The 17,585-nt window shown below is 38.9% G+C and overlaps 1 protein-coding gene and 1 non-coding gene across 3 annotated transcripts in view; one reads left to right on the top strand and one right to left on the bottom strand.

Annotated features, from left to right (window-relative positions):
- Nucleotides 1-17,585, bottom strand: part of NCK1 (NCK adaptor protein 1) — a 95,441-nt gene that overhangs the window by 19,221 nt on the left and 58,635 nt on the right. The window contains exon 2 of one of the 2 annotated variants that reach the window (XM_066350976.1): nucleotides 3,030-3,273. In XM_066350976.1, the coding sequence (XP_066207073.1) occupies nucleotides 3,030-3,255 (226 nt within the window). In that variant the 5' untranslated portion in view covers nucleotides 3,256-3,273. Of the gene's footprint in view, nucleotides 1-340; nucleotides 488-3,029; nucleotides 3,274-17,585 lie in introns of those variants that run through there. The other variant, XM_066350977.1, reaches the window with a different exon arrangement.
- On the top strand, nucleotides 4,484-4,626 carry LOC136382688 (small nucleolar RNA SNORA57). Its single transcript, XR_010747310.1, has one exon. It is a non-coding gene; the product is annotated as a small nucleolar RNA SNORA57 (small nucleolar RNA).

Raw genomic sequence — 17,585 nt, 5'->3', positions numbered from 1 at the left:
TTTATAATTTATTTAATTCACTTCAAATGTCTATGGTAAGTTCAAAGTTAACAAATTAGAACTGCATCAAACTTAAATCATTTATTTAGATCAAAGCACTAACTTATGTTCTTTTCCTACCAGCAATACTAAAACATTCTAAAATATTTTACTTATCAAGTAAAAATATTTGATATATGACCAATCATTTAGCTTATATTTCAGAAACAACATAAAGCACCAGCCTAATATACATCCTACCAGGTTCTCTCCATACATTTTTCTTTTAAATTACAAAAGTTAAAAAATCTAATTTGAAAAGTACAAGAAAATTACAGATTTAATAAACAGATTAACTTACTGAAAAAATCTTTAAAGACGTTTAACCAATCCATTTTGAATGAAAATTCCTTGTTTTCTTTGTCAGTTTGTTACAGCTCAGGATAATTTTCAGTGAGCTTCCTGGTCTGTTCTGCAACACTGAAACTCCCCACACCCAATCCATGTGACTTGGCCCACACCCAGGCAATACAAAGTTTTTCTGAGGCTCCTCTCTTTCCAGAACTTTTCCCCCCTGAACTAAAACAGAACCTGTAAAACAAGTATATCATGATAGTCACAAAAGTGACCATATTACTCAGACTTTTTTTGGAAGAAGCTTTAAAGCATATATATTTTATTTTCAACAGTTGAAAATATATTCATTTTTCCCTTTGTTTTCTTATTTTCTTTCTTAACTTTCAAACAATGTCTCTCCATCAGCATAATCACTGTGAAACAAATTCATTAATTACATGGGACATTTTTAAGTTACCAAAGAGGGGTTCAGAAATCCTGAGAAAGGAGAGAATGCTTTCTGATGCAAAAGCTGGATTCACATCATTATATAAGCCAACTACGGATCACTTAAATAATAAAAATGTATCTAATTAGAATTGCTTTAAAGGTTATGCAGTAATATCTAAAAATGGAATATTTTCCCTCTTTACTCTGTGATATTTATTAGTTCTTTCACTATCCTTTGTTATTCACTGTCACATTTGCTCTAGCCCCCGGATACCAGCATTCTTTTAAAAAGGAATAAAAATGTCTATTTAGATGTGGTCCTAGTCCTTTCTGTGCCTTCATCACTATAAGGCACTTTTTAAATAGAAGTTATATTAATTATCCCTAATACTTCTAATCAACATGCTTTAAATAGATGTCCAGTATTTATAAAATATGAAATATTCCTGGTTCTAACACTGATCTCTTTTAGCTATTCAAGGAATATCTCTTTCTGATTGGTCCTCCATTTAAAAACTAATAATAATGATCTTATTTGTAAACCTTAAAATTTCAAAGAAAAGCAATTTTACATACAACAGCCAAGTATCATAGTGGAATTTCAGATTAATAACTATTTTTAAAAAATATTTTAAATTTTTAAATTGATTTGAGAGAGGAAGAAGAAGAGAGAGACAGGAACACAGATCTTTTCCTGTATGTGTCCTGACTAGGGATCAAAATGGCAACCTCTGCACTGCAGGACCACACTAACCAACTAAGCTATCTGGCCAGGGCAATAACTCCACTTGTTAATAAATTACATTTAGAATACTGGAAATGTCTTTAGCTCAGAAATCAATACTCTAAAATATTTTATATCTTGCTTTGACCTGTATTGTAAATTCTTGCTGTTTTACAATGGTTTAAAAACAAAAAAGATTTTTCTTCTATTGCTGATGAATGAAAGAACACTCTAGTCTATAATAACAATGTTAAACAAGAAATAAAAACTAGGGCCCTGGCCGGTTGGCTCAGTGGTAGAGCATCGGCCTGGCGTGCAGAAGTCCCGGGTTCTATTCCTGGCCAGGGCACACAGGAGAAACGCCCATCTGCTTCTCCACCCCTCCCCCTTTCCTTCCTCTCTATCTCTCTCTTCTCCCGCAGCCAAGGCTCCATTGGAGCAAAGTTGGCCCAGGCGCTGAGGATGGCTCTGTGGTCTCTGCCTCAGGCACTGGAATGGCTCTGGTTGCAACAGAGCAATGCCCCAGATGGGCAGAGCATCGCCCCCTGGTGGGCATGCCAGGTGGATCCCGGTTGGGCGCATGCGGGAGTCTGTCTAACTGCCTCCCCGTTTCCAACTTCAGAAAAGAAAACAAAAACAAAAACAAAAAAACCCCCCACTAATATAAAACAGTTAATAACACTTTATATTTGTTAGTCATGCCACAATACTCCCAAACTATCTTCAGAAGGAGAAATTTCACTTTCTCTTCTACATATATACAAAGAACCATTAAGTAACAGAATGTTTGCATGCTTGTCTGAATAAAAAAAATGAAATTCTGTCCCTCCCAATTCCTTCCTGTCAGCCAAGAAGAGTTTAATTAAAAAGAAATTTTTTTTTAAAGTGTATGGGGCCTATTTCCTTCCTGTCAGCTCAGCCAAGGTAAGTGCAAAGCAGATTCCACTACCTCTGGCCTAATGAGGGTCAGTAAAAACAAAAATTTACAGTTAGAGGAAGGAAGAATGGGAAGAAACAAAATGAAAAAGATCAGCCTTATAATGATCCACAATTAAAACTTATTTTATCAACTATAAGAATAAATGATAGCTTGTTTTTAAAAGTGAAGTTCAAAATGTAAGCTATTAGATGTTAAAATACAGAAATGTGCCATGGAAAATAAGTTCCCTTAATTTCAGGGAGGCAATTCTGCATTTCACTCATGTTTCCCTGTCTCAATTAGATGCAGAATTTACCTCATAGTTCAAGGAGGCATTGCTATTACTCAGTTCTGCTCCTTAGCACCACTCTGGCTTGATCTGTAAACTCTGGCCAGACCAACAGAGAAGCTTTATAGAAAATGCCCACTAACACAACTTTCACTGGTCTCCTGACTTGCATACCTGCTATGAGCCAAACTTGCCTTATCTAGCTGAAATTCCAGTCCTGACCTTTTCTAGTCCATTCTGCCCACTGCTGCCAAAATTCTGTACAAAGAACCAAGCTCTAACATCTACTTAAAAGAAAGTATTGTTGCTGTTTTAATACAAAAATAACTTACCTAAGGTATCCTTTAGGTTTTTTACAATAGATGCTTTCCGAGCACTGTTTTTCCTTTCCACATAGTTAGAGGGCACAAAACCTGTTTTATTCATGGAATTTCGAACACGCCACCAAGACTTAGAATCATCCAGAAGCCATAATCTCTCATTCTTCTTGATGTCTAGCTCTTGTTCTTGTTGGGCCACATAATCAAATTTGGCTACCACCACCACTTCTTCTGCCATCTTTCAGCAATTTCAACACTGTAACCAAAATAGAAAACATTTTTATAAGGTTTAAATAGTAGTACTCCATAAACTTAAAAAAAAAAAAAGATACACCTAGCCTGACCAGATAGATGGTGACACAGTGGATAAAGCATTGACTTGGGACGCTGAGAATCCAGTGTCCAAGCCAGAGGACGCCAGCTTGAGTGTGGGATCACAGACATGATCCCACAGTCGACGGCTTAAGCACAAAGGTGGCTGGCTTGAAGCCCAAGCTCGCTGGCTTGAGCAAGGGGTCAATGGCTCAGATGGAGCCCTCCATCAAGGCACATATGAAGAGCAATCAATGAACAACTAAAGCAGTGGTAGTCAACCTGGTCCCTACCGCCCACTAGTGGGCATTCCAGCTTTCATGGTAAGCGGTAGCAGAGCAACCAAAGCATAAATAAAAAGATAGATTTAACTATAGTAAGTTGTTTTATAAAGATTTATTCAGCCAAACTTAGCGAAAATCCGACACAGTACTTGGTAAGTAATTATTATTATATGCTCGAACTTGCTGTAACTCTGCTTTATAAATTTTATAAAGTAAAGTTCCTCCCTACTTTATAAATCACCATTACTGTGGAACCGGTAGGCGGTTAGAAACTTTTACTACTATACAAAAATTGGCAGTAGGTAGAAAAAGGTTGACTACCCCTTAACTAAAGTGCCACAACTACCAGCTGATACTTCTCATCTCTCTCCCTTCCTATCTGTGTCTGTCTCTCTCACTTAAAAAAAAAAAAAAAAAAAAAAAAAAAAACCTAAAAAGAAAAAAGAAATACACCTAAAAACCTTAAGAGCACTGAAAGGTTAAAAGTAAAAAAATGAGCCCTGGCCAGTTGGCTCAGTGGTAGAGCATCGGCCTGGCGTGCAAGAGTCCTGGGTTCGATTCCTGGCCAGGGCACACAGGAGAAGTGCCCACCTGCTTCTCTACCCCTCCCCCTCTCCTTCCTCTCTCTTCCCCTCCCGCAGCTAAGGCCCCATTCGAGCAAAGTTGGCCCGGGCACTGAGGACGGCTCCATGGCCTCTGCCTCCGGCGCTAGAATGGCTCTGTTGCAACAGAGTGACGCCCCAGATGGGCAGAGCATCGCCCCCTGGTGGGCGTGCCGGGTGGATCCTGGTCGGGCACATGCGGGAGTCTGTCTGACTGCCTCCCCGTTTCCAACTTCAGAAAAATACAAAAAAATTTTTTAAAAAATGATCTTCTTCTTGGCAGGGGTTGGGTATGTGGCCCAAGCCCCTGTAATGTATGGAGGCAGAGGGTAAGGACTCTGGCCCCCTCAATGTCATGTCTCTGGCGCTAACAGTTTCCAACCGGTTCTATCCTCAAGTGCCAAGACACAGGTTAAAAAAAAAAAAAAAAAAGAAGTAAAAATATGAAAAAATATACACCAGGCAAATACTAATCAAAATACAACTGGTGTACCTATATATTAATAATATACAAAACCATCACTAGTGATAAAGAAGTTTACTACATAATGACAAAAAAGTTTATTGTCTGTAACATCTAAATATATATGTGCCTATTAGCATAGCTCCAAAATAGATTTCTAGAACCACAAGGAAAATGGACATATCTATTGTCACAGAGGATAATTTTTAACATATTTATCTCATTAACGAATCAAGGAAACAAAAAAGTTAGTAAAGTTAGAACAGAATTGACATCACAACCATTTAGTTTGATCTGATAAACAAAAATATTACTTACAAACAGAGGAATATAAACAGACACTTACAAAACTGCAGCAAATGCTAGGCTATAAAAAAAGTCTCAACAACTTTTAGGTATTTGATCCTACAACCACATTCTCTGACAATCATAACAAGAAGATTGCTTTTTAAAAATCTATCTTTGGGCCCTGGCCGGTTGGCTCAGTGGTAGAGCATCGGCCTGGCATGCGGAAGTCCGGGGTTCGATTCCAGGCCAGGGCACAAAGGAGAGGCGCCCACCTGCTTCTCCACCCCTCCCCCTCTTCTTCCTCTTTGTTTCTCTCTTCCACTCCCGCAGCCAAGGCTCCATTGGAGCAAAAGATGGCCCGGGCGCAGGGGATGGCTCCTTGGCCTCTGCCCCAGGCGCTAGAGTGACTCTGGTCGCGACAGAGCGACGCCCTGGATGGGCAGAGCATCGCCCCCTGGTGGGACTGCCGGGTGGATCCCAGTCGGGCGCATGTGGGAGTCTGTCTGACTGCCTCCCCGTTTCCAGCTTCAGAAAAGTACAAAAATAAAAAAAAATCTATCTTTGGATATTTTTAAAAACTCATGAGTCAAAAAAAGAAAGTAATTTTAAAAAGCTTAAAAGTAAAATAAAAACAATACTGCCAACCTGTGAGATGCAGCAAAAGGAGTACAGTATAAAGGGAGATTCTTAGTTGTACGTAGTTACATCAGAAAAGTAGGAAAAGCTAAAAATAAATTAATGAATTGAGCTGTCTTAAGCAGTAAGAAACAGACAATATAAAAAAAGTAGATAAAATAAACTGCTCACAAAAATTAGGGGATATTTCAAAATGAATATGAAGTGATAAAAAAAAAGCATTTGGTTTTTTTTATTATTAAACCAGAATATCCAAAAGAGCAAGCCACAAGTCAAAGAAAGTTGTTTGATTATGCAAATGAGATGCAAAACCAACTTTTATTTCATTGGTGAAAATGCACTATACAAAAGGCTGAAAGTATTGGAGTATCTGCACGTTCCCTGATGCCCCAATTTTTGTGAGCAGTATAATACAAATAAAAGCAGGATTTAATGAAACAGAAAATAAACATACAGAACAAAGGCTCAAATGCACACATTTATAGAAAAGTAAAATTAATAAAAATAGTACAATTAAATCATTAAGAAATCTTCCCATAATGAAAACACCAGGGCCAGATGGTTCAATTAAAATTGAAGGAATAATTCCAACTTATACAAACTCTTTTAGAACAAAGAAAATTACAAATGTAACTCACTACTGAAGCTAGATCAACTCTCTGGTTTTATTAGGAAGATTATTTTACATAAATAGCAACTCCTGGCTTAACAAGCAAATAAATTCAGTTTTTAGTTTTGGACATTGGATTCTCTTCTTTAAACAATGAAGCAAGTTCTTTAGTGTTCCTAGGGAAATGCATTTTAATCTAGAATTCAACATTCACTAGCATTCAAGTGTGGTACTTTTGTACCTGCAAGGTACATGCTTTGGGGAGGGAACATTACAAGGCCTCAAAAACTTTCACATATTCTTCTGAAAGAATGACTCAAATATGTAAGCAGCAAAAATAACTAATAATGCTAAAGAGAGAGAGAAAGACAGAGACACAGAGAGAAAGGAAGGATGATATGGTATTCAAGAAATAATGATAAACAGAAACCAGAAAAAATAATTTGTATTCTTGCAAGTTTTCTTTTTGAAATTACTTGCAAATAAAAAGTTAGAGAAAGTTTAAATAATTGCTGATATGTGATGTAAAAAATTACAATGACAGACTTTTTGAGTCAACAGTCAGTAGGTATTTTCAGGGACAATGGGCACTGACAATGATTCCTTAGCTTGAGCTAATAAATTTATTATATTAAGACACTTTTATTTTTTTATTTATTTTTATTTATTTATTTATTTTTTTGTATTTTTCTGAAGTTGGAAACGGGGAGAGACGGTCAGACAGACTTCCGCATGCGCCCGACCAGGATCCACCCGGCACGCCCACCGGGGCAACGCTCTGCCCACCAGGGGGCGATGCTCTGCCGACCAGAGCCACTCTAGCGCCTGGGGCAGAGGCCAAGGAGCCATCCCCAGTGCCCGGGCCATCTTTGCTCCAATGGAGCCTTGGCTGCGGGAGGGGAAGAGAGAGACAGAGAAGAAGGAGGGGGAGGTGGAGAAGCAAATGGGCGCTTCTCCTATGTGCCCTGGCCGGGAATCGAACCCAGGTCCCCGCACACCAGGCCGACGCTCTACCGCTGAGCCAACTGGCCAGGGCCATCCATATTAAGACACTTTTAGTTGGGTTTTCTGTTATTTTCAACTGAAATTTCCCACTTTAGGCATACAATACCCTATCAGATATAAAATGTACTAAAATGCTAAGGCAATTTAAAATTATATGATTATATGGTGCAGAATCAAATAGACCACTAAATACAGACTGAGGGTCAGAAATAGATATGTATCCACACAGAGGTGGCTTTAAAGCCCTTCTGTAATATACCAACTATGCATTCTAATTTAGGTATTTTAGGAGATGGAATGCTTCAAAGCACTTAATACAAAATGAATTTTTATGTACTTAACACCCAAACATTTACAAATATTAATCAACTTACTACCTATGCAACTTAAGACCATTCGACTTTACAATCACAATCACTAGCCACGACTGCTCCACATCTGGCAGCCCAAGCATTGCCCAGCTGGGCGTACGACAGTGCGGACCAGCTTCCGGTAGCACTACCATCTCCGGGTACACCATTTCAACTGTTATCCCAGACTCGGTACAGCAATTTGTGTTTTGTGTCTTGGATATTTTTCATCAAACCCCTCCCAAAATGCCTACCAAGAGGAAATTGTCTTTGTAAATATTAAACCAGTTGTACTGGTAATAAAGTGTTTTACTTAAACCTGACGAATGTAAAAATAAGAAACAAAATGGTGTAGAGATGATACAAATGGCATAAAATGAACAAAGAAAATTATGATATATAACAATAATGAAAGAAAATTATGATAAAATATGACAAAGATTTTTATAACATCATTTCATAGTACTGTACATATAGCCTACTCAACTTACGACCAAATCGTGTTACAGCCAGTCTGTCTGAACCAATCGTGGTCTTAAGTCGAGCACTAGCTGTACAGTGGTCTCAACCAGACCTAATTCAAAACCAAGTAATTTTTTAAAGTGACCTCCTTTAATTAGTCTTCCAAAGCAATTAACTTAGTTTTAATAATTTTCTTTTAACATTATTTTTGTTTACATAACATTATAATATGAAGTGCACCTGAAAGAAAACAGGACTAACTTTTGGTAAATAGATTCAACTCAATTGGTAAGCGTAAAAATATGTCAAGAGGATCAGGTTGTATGCTTTGTAACAGAAATGGAGGGGTTTAGTAATTCAGGCAAGTCAGTTAGCTTCTACTCTGTGTGTAAAAACATACAAATATATGAGAATTTTATATATAATGTGTGATATTTCAAGTCACTGCAGAAGATTAAGTTATTCAATAACTGATACTAGGACTGCTAGCTATATTAGTTGGGAAAAAAATGGTCAATATCCTACCTCACACTGTACCTAAAACTAAATCGGGCCCTGGCTGGTTGGCTCAGCCTGCTGTGTGGATGTCCCGGGTTCGATTTCCAGCCAGGGCACACAGGAGAGGTGCTTACCTGCTCCTGTACTTTCCTCCCTCTCTTTTTATATTGAAATGATAATGAAAATACAACCTATCAAAATTTGTGAGACACAGCTAAAGCAGTGCTGAGAAGGAAAGTTATAGTATTAAAAGCATGTATTTAGAAAAGAAGTCTGAAATCAGTAATCTTGGCTCCTACCTCAATAACCTAGAAAAAGGTAAGAGTAGAAGTCACTGAAGTTGAAAATACAGAAAAATCAATGAAAAAAACAGCAAGTTCTTTGAAATGATCAATAAAATGGACAAACCTAAAGCAAGAAATTTTCAAACTTTTGTACAGCAAAGTCCATTAGTGCCTACTGCTGCTACAACAAATTACCACAAACTTAATGACTTAAAATAACACAAATATATATATTATTTTACAGTTCTGGAGGTCAGAAGCTTGAAATAGATCTTATGGGCTAAAGTATCAGCAGAGTTCTATTCTTTCTGTTGAAGGCTATAGGGGAAGATCCATTCCTTGACATTTCCAGCTTCTACAAGCTATGAATTCCTTGGCTCATGACTGCATCACTCTGACCTTTAGTTTCATCACTGCATCTCCTTTTCTCATTTTTTTTTTAAACATACAGTATTTTATTTTTTTTTATTATTATTTTTTTTGTATTTTTCTGAAGCTGGAAATGGGGAGAGACAGTCAGATAGACTCCCACATGCGCCCGACCGGGATCGACCCGGCACGCCCACCAAGGGGGCGATGCTCTGCCCACCAGGGGGCGATGTTCTGCCCCTCCGGGGCATCACTCTGTTGCGACCAGAGCCACTCTAGCGCCTGGGGCAGAGAGGCCAAGGAGCCATCCCCAGCGCCCGGGCCATCTTTGCTCCAATGGAGCCTTGCTGCGGGAGGGGAAGAGAGAGACAGAGAGGAAGGAGAGGGGGAGGGGTGGAGAAGCAGATGGGCGCTTCTCCTGTGTGCCCTCACCGGGGATCAAACCCGGGACTTCTGCACGCCAGGCCGACGCTCTACCACTGAGCCAACCACCCAGGGCTCCTTTTCTCATTTTGATCCTTCTGCTTCCCTCTCAAAAGGATACGCATAATTTACACTGAGCTATAAAAATAATCCAAAAATAATCTCCCCATCTCAAAATCCTTAACTTTATTACATTTTCAAAGTCTCTTATAACTATGTAAAGCAGGGGTCCCCAAACTTTTTACACAGGGGGTCAGTTCACTGTCCCTCAGACCGTTGGAGGGCCACCATATACAGTGCTCCTCTCACTGACCACCAATGAAAGAGGTGCCCTTCCAGAAATGTGGTGGGGGGGCGGATAAATGGCCTCAGGGGGACGCATGCGGCCCGCGGGCCGTAGTTTGGGGATGCCTGAAAGTAACATATTAATAGATTCTGGAGATTAGGACACATACATTTATGGATAGCTATTATTGTAACTACCACCAGCATTAAAAAACAAAGCTGGAGAAAATATTTGTTATACGTATTCAAGTGTTAATACCCTTTGTACAATTAAAGCTCATACAAAGATAAAAAAAGTTAAAAACTGGCAAAGAAAAAAGCAATTATGAAAAATACAAATTGTCAAAACTATTGTAAAATATCCTAAATGTCCTTATAATTAAAGAAATGAAAACTGAGACAGAAGTACTATTCTTTAGAGTGACAAAAAAAAACAAACAAAAAAAATCCAGATATACCCAAACGCCCTAGGCAGCAACAGCAGAGAGGGTGGCGGGCCTGCAGACAGACCATACCTAGGGAACAGAGGCCACACCCAGTGGACTCCAGTGGCCAAAACCTTCCTTTACACAGAGAAAATGAGAAGGCAGAGAAATGCACCACAAATGAATCAAGAGAAATCCCCAGAAAAGGACCTGAATGAATCAGACATAACCAAATTACCAGATGCAGAGTTTAAAATGATTGTTAGGATGTTCAAAGATATTAGAACAACAATAGATGGTCATTACAAAAAACCTAAATAAAGAGATAGCAAATATAAAAAAGGACATCGAAATAATAAAAAAGAATCAGTCAGAAATGACAAATACAATATCAGAAATGAAGAACACAATGGAAGGAATTAAAAGCAGGATGGATGAAGCTGAGAATTGAATCAGCGAGTTAGAGGACACATTAAAAAAAGGTACAGAAGCAGAGCAGAAAAAAGAAAAGAGACTCAAAAAGTCTGAGGAAACTCTAAGAGAGCTCTGTGACAACATGAAGAGAAATAACATCCATATCATAGGAGTTCCTGAAGAAGAAGAGAAAGAACAAGGAATAGAGACTTTGTTCAAGCATATCATAGCTGAAAACTTCCCTCAAGGCAGGAAAACATCTCACATGTTCAAGAAGCACAGAGAACTCCATTAAAGAGAAACGCAAAGAAATCAACACCAAGACACATCATAATTAAAATACCAAAGCTAAGTAATAAAGAAAAAATATATATATATATTTTTAGATTTTATTTATTCATTATAGAGAGGAGAGAGAGAGAGAGAGAGAGAGAGAGAAGGGGGGAGGAGCAGGAAGCATCAACTCCCATATGCGCCTTGACCAGGCAAGCCCAGGGTTTCAAACTGGCAACCTCAGTGTTTCCAGGTTGACGCTTTATCCACTGTGCCACCACAGGTCAGGCAATAAAGAGAAAATATTAAAAGCTGCTAGAGTAAAAAAAAAAAGAAAAGACTATCACCTACAAAGGAGCCACCAATAAGGATGACTTCCAACTTCTCAACAGAAACACTTGAGGCCAGAAGGGAATGGCAAGAAATATTCAAAGTAATGCAGAACAAGAGCCTACAACCAAGACTACTTTATCCAGCAAGGCTATCATTTAAAATTGAAAGAGAAATAAAAAGCTTTCCAGACAAAAAAAAACTCAAGGAATTCACTACAACCAAACCAAGGCTGCAAGAAATGCTAAGGGGCCTGTTGTAAAAAGATCAAAGGAGAAAAAGAATATAGCAAAAGAGGAATACAGTTTTAAAGAATAAAATGGCAATAACAATTACATATCAATAATAACCTTAAATGTAAATGGATTAAATGATCCGATCAAAAGACATAGGGTAGCTGCGTGGATAAGAAAACAGGACCCGCCCTGGCCGGTTGGCTCAGCGGTAGAGCGTCGGCCTAGCGTGCGGAGGACCCGGGTTCGATTCCCGGCCAGGGCACATAGGAGAAGCGCCCATTTGCTTCTCCACCCCTCCGCCGCGCTTTCCTCTCTGTCTCTCTCTTCCCCTCCCGCAGCCAAGGCTCCATTGGAGCAAAGATGGCCCAGGCGCTGGGGATGGCTCTGTGGCCTCTGCCTCAGGTGCTAGAGTGGCTCTGGTCACAACATGGCGACGCCCAGGATGGGCAGAGCATCGCCCCATGGTGAGCGTGCCAGGTGGATCCCGGTCGGGCGCATGCGGGAGTCTGTCTGACTGTCTCTCCCTGTTTCCAGCTTCAGAAAAATGAAAAAAAAAAAAAAGAAAGAAAACAGGACCCATACATATGCTGTCTACAAGAAACACACCTTAAAACAAAAGATGCACATAGACTGAAGATAAAAGGATGGAAAAAAATATTTCACGCAAATGGAAAAGAAAAAAAAGCTGGGGTAGCAATACTTATATCAGACAAAATGGACTTTAAAACAAAGACTATAGTTAGAAATAAAGAAGGTCACTACGTAATAAGAAAGGGAGCAATCCAACAGGAAGATATAACCGTTATAAATATCTACGCACCTAATATAGGAGCACCTAAATATATAAAGCAGACTTTGATGGATTTAAAGGGTGAGAACAACAGCAATACTATAATAGTAGGGGATTTCAATACTCCACTAACATCACTAGATAGATCCTCAAGAAAGAAAATTAACAAAGAAAGAGCAGACTTATTGGACACACTAGATCAACTTGATTTAATAGGTATCTTCAGAACCTGTCACCCTAAAGCAGCAGAATATATATTCTTTTCAAGTGCTCATGGTACATTCTCTAGAATAGACCACATATTAGGGCACAAAAGCGGTCTCAACAAATTTAATAAGACTGAAATCATATCGAGCACTTTCTCTGATCACAATGGCATGAAACTAGAAATCAACCACAACAGAAAAACTGAAAAATACTCAAATACTTGGAAACTAAATAGCACGTTATTAAATAACGAATGGGTAAACAACGAGATCAAAGAATAAATTAAAAAATTCCTAGAAACGAACGATAACAAGCATACATCAACTCAAAATTTATGGGACACGGCAAAAGCACTCCTGAGAGGGAAGGTCATAGCATTACAGGCATACCTCAAGAAGCTAGAAAAAGCTCAAATAAACAACTTGACCCTACATCTAAAAGAACTAGAAAAAGAACAGCAAGTAAAGCCCAGAGCTAGTAGAAGGAAGGAAATAATAAAGATCAGAGCAGAAATAAATGACATAGAGGCTAAAGAAACAATACAGAAGTTCAATGAAACCAGGAGCTGATACTTTGAAAAGGTAAACAAGATTGATGAACCTTTAACCAGACTCACCAAGAAAAAAAGAGAGAGGACTCAAATAAATAAAATTAGAAACGAGAGTGGAGAAATAACAACTGAAACAACAGAAATACAAAATATCAAGAAAATACTATGAAGAACTGTATGCCAAAAAACTAGACAACCTAGATGAAATGGACAAATTCCTTGAAACATATAATCTTCCAAAAATTAATCTGGAAGAATCAGAAAACCTAAACAGACCAATTACAACAAATGAGATTGAAACAGTTATCAAAAAACTCCCAAAAAAGAAAAGTCCTGGGCCTGATGGCTTCACACGTGAATTCTACCAAATATTCAAAGAAGAACTAACTCCTATCCTTTTCAAGCTACAGTGATACCTCGGTTCTCGAACGCCTTGACTTTCGACCAAATCGGTATTCGACCAGGAAATTCGAGAAAATTTTGTCTTGGAATCCGAACAAATATTTGGAACTCGAACGTCCGAGATTAGCCGAGTTGAGCCGAATGGCGTTCATTCGGCTGAGCGCGCCTTGCCTGCGTCATCAGTGTGAGTCACGCTTTGTCACGCTTTGTGGAGAGAGAGAATCACGTTTTTGTGGAGAGAGTCACGCTTTGTGGTGAGAGTCACGCTTTGTGGTGAGAGTCACGCTTTGTGGTGAGACTCACGCTTTGTGGAGAGACTCACGCTTTGTGCATGCTTTGTACACTGAATTTAACCCTTAGACATGGGTCCAAAGAAAGCCAGAAGTGGTAATGCAGACAAAGGTAAGCGGAAAGCTGTGAGAACAACGATTGAGCTGAAAAAAGAAATCATTGCCAAATATGAACAGGGCACACGTGTTTCAGATCTGTCTGCTGAGTATGGCATGCCAAGATCTACTATCTCAACTTTCCTTAAGAATAAAGCTGTTATAAAGGCTGCCAATGTTGCCAAAGGTGTTACATTGTTAACAAAGCAAAGGCCTCAGATAATGGAGGAAATGGAGAAGCTGCTTCTTATTTTCATTAAAGAAAAAGAGTTAGCAGGTGACAGCATCAATGAAGTCGTTATTTGTGAGAAAGCACCAGTAAATAGGCATATTTTTGGGGCTTGGAACAAATTAATCCAGTTTCCATTATTTCCTATGGGTTTCATTGTTTCGGTTCTCGAACAATTTGGTTCTCGACCGTTCTCCCGGAACGAATTACGTTCGAGAACCGAGGTATCACTGTATTTCAAAAAATTCAAGAGAAAGGAAGACTTCCAAGCTCCTTTTATGAGGTGAGCATAATTCTGATTCCAAAACCAGGCAAAGACAACACAAAAAAGAAAATTATAGGCCAATATCCCTGATGAATTTAGATGCTAAAATCCTCAACAAAATATTAGCAAACCGGATGCAGCAATATATGAAAAAAAAATACACCATGATCAAGTGGGATTTATTCTTGGAAGGCAAGGCTGGTACAATATTCGCAAATCAATCAATGTGACTCATCACATAAACAAAAGGAAAGAGAAAAACCACACGATAATTTCAATAGATGCAGAAAAAGCATTTGATAAAATCCAGCACCCATTCATAATCAAAACTCTCAGCAAAGTGGGAATACAGGAAACATACCTCAACATGATAAAGGCCATCTATGACAAACCCACAGCCAACATCATACTCAATGGGCAAAAATTAAAAGCAATCCCCTTAACAGCAGGGGTGCCCCCTTTCACCACTCTTATTCAACATAGTTTTGGAAGTCCTAGCCACAGCAATCAGACAAGAAAAAGAAATAAAAGGCATCCAAATTGGAAAAAAAGAAGTAAAACTATCATTATTTGCAGATGATATGATATTGTATATAAAAAACCCTAAAGGCACAGTCAAAAAACTACTAGACCTGATAAATGAATTCAGCAAGGTGGCAGGATATAAAATTAATACTCAGAAATCAGAGGTATTTTTATACACTAACAATGAACTGTCAGAAAGAGAAATTAAGGAATCAATCCCTTTTACCATTGTAACCAAAAAAATAAAGTACCTAGGAATAAATTTAACCAGGGAGATTAAAGACTTGTACTCAGAAAATTATAAAACATTGATAAAAGAAATCTGGGAAGATACAAACAAGTGGAAGCATATACCGTGCTCATGGTTAGAAAGAATAAACATCATTAAAATGTCTATATTACCCAAAGCAATTTATAAATTCAATGCAATATCGATTAAAATACCAATGACTTACTTCAAAGATATAGAACACATATTCCAAAAATTTATATGGAACCAAAAGAGAACACGAATAGCCTCAGCAATCTTGAAAAGGAAGAATAAAGTGGGAGGTATCACACTTCTAGATATCAAGTTATACTACAGGGCCATTGTACTCAAAACAGCCTGGAACTGGCGTAAGAACAGGCATATAGATCAATGGAACAGAACTGAGAACCCAGAAATAAACCCACACTTTTATGGACAACTGATATTTGACAAAGGAGGTAAGAGCATACATTGGAGTAAAGACAGCCTCTTCATCAAATGGTGTTGGAAATATTGAAAAAATGAAACTAGATCACCAACTTACACCATTCACAAAAATAAACTCAAAATGGATAAAAGACTTAAATGTAAGCCGTAAAACCGTAAGCATCTTAGAAGAAAACATAGGCAGTAAGCTCTCTGACATCTCTCCCAGCAATATATTGTATCTGCCGATTTGTCTCCACAGGCAAGTGAAATAAAAGACAGGATAAACAAATGGGACTATATCAAACTAAAAAGCTTCTGCACAGCTAGACAATAAGAACAGAATAAAAAGACAAACTACACAATGGGAGAATATATTTGACTATGCATCTGATAAGGGGTTAATAACCAAAATTTATAAAGAACTTGTAAAACTTAATACCAGGAAGACAAACAATCCAATCCAAAAATGGGCAAAAGAAATGAACAGACACTTCCCCAAAGAGGACATACAGATGGCCAATAGGCACATGAAAAAATGCTCAACATCACTAATCATTAGAGAAATGCAAATTAAAACCACAATGAGATATCACCTCACACCAGTCAGAATAGCACTCATCAACAAAACAACACAAATAAGTGCTGGCGAGGATGTGGAGAAAGGGAACCCTCCTGCACTGCTGGTGGGAATGCAGACTGGTACAGCCACTGTAGAAAACAGTATGGAGATTCCTCAAAAAACTGAAAATCAAACTGCCTTTTGACCCAGCTATACCACTGTTAGGAATATACCCCCAAAACACCATAGCACTGTTTGAAAAGAAGAAATGCACCCCCATGTTTATGGCAGCATTGTTCACAATAGCGAAGATCTGGAAACAGCCCAAGTGTCCGTCAGTGGACGAGTGGATTAAAAAGCTTTGGTACATATATACTATGGAATACTACTCAGCCATAAGAAACGATGACATCGGATCATTTACAACAACATGGATGGACCTTGATAACATTATACTGAGCGAAATAAATAAATCAGAAAAAACTAAGAGCTATATGATTCCATACATAGGTGGGACATAAAAATGAGACTCAGAGACATGGACAAGAGTGTGGGGGTTACAAGGTGGGGGGGGGGGGGGGAGAAGGAGGGGGTTGGGAGATGGGAGGGTCACAAAGAAAGTCTGTTAGAAGGTGACGGAAGACAATTGGACTTTGGGCGACGGGAATGCAGCATAATCAAATGTCAAAATAACCTAGAGATGTTTTCTCCAAACATATGTACCCTGATTTACCTATGTCACCCCATTAAAATTAATAATAAAAAATAAAAAAAACCGTGCCTGCAATATAATCTAGTGCTCCCCTGGTATGTACAAAAAATGGGCATTCTGGCCCTGGCCGGTTGGCTCAGAGGTAGAGCATCCGCCTGGCATGTGGAAGTCCCCGGTTCAATTCCCAGTCAGAGCACATAGGAGAAGTGCCCTTCTGCTTCTCCACCCTTTCCCCTCTCCTTCCTCTCTGTCTCTTTCTTCCCCTCCCGCAGCCAAGGCTCCATTGGAGCAAAGTTGGGCTGGGCTCTAAGGATGGCTCCATGGGCAGAGCAAAGTTGGGCTGGGCACTGAGGATGGTTCCATGGCCTGTGTCTCAGGCGCTAGAATGGCTCTGGCCACACCAAAGCAACGCCCTGGTTGGGCAGAGTATCGCCCCCTGGTGGGCATGCTGGGTGGATCCCGGTCCGGGACATACGGGAGTTTGAATGCCTCCCCACTTCTAACTTTGTAAAAATACCAAAAAAAAAAAAGGTATTCTACTACATAACTGGCAGTATAAATAACTGCCATACAGCTTTAAATGTTTTAATTATGGAAATTTTCAACACATAACAGTAGTAGAAAATAGTGTAATGAATCCCATACCTATCACCCAACTTCAATTACCAATATTCTGCCTTTGTGGTTCATCTACTCCACCCAATTTTTGGTGGGG

Source organism: Saccopteryx leptura, chromosome 10, assembly GCF_036850995.1.
Source record: "Saccopteryx leptura isolate mSacLep1 chromosome 10, mSacLep1_pri_phased_curated, whole genome shotgun sequence".
Taxonomy (NCBI): Eukaryota; Metazoa; Chordata; class Mammalia; order Chiroptera; family Emballonuridae; genus Saccopteryx; species Saccopteryx leptura.
This window is presented reverse-complemented; position numbering and strand designations above follow the sequence as displayed.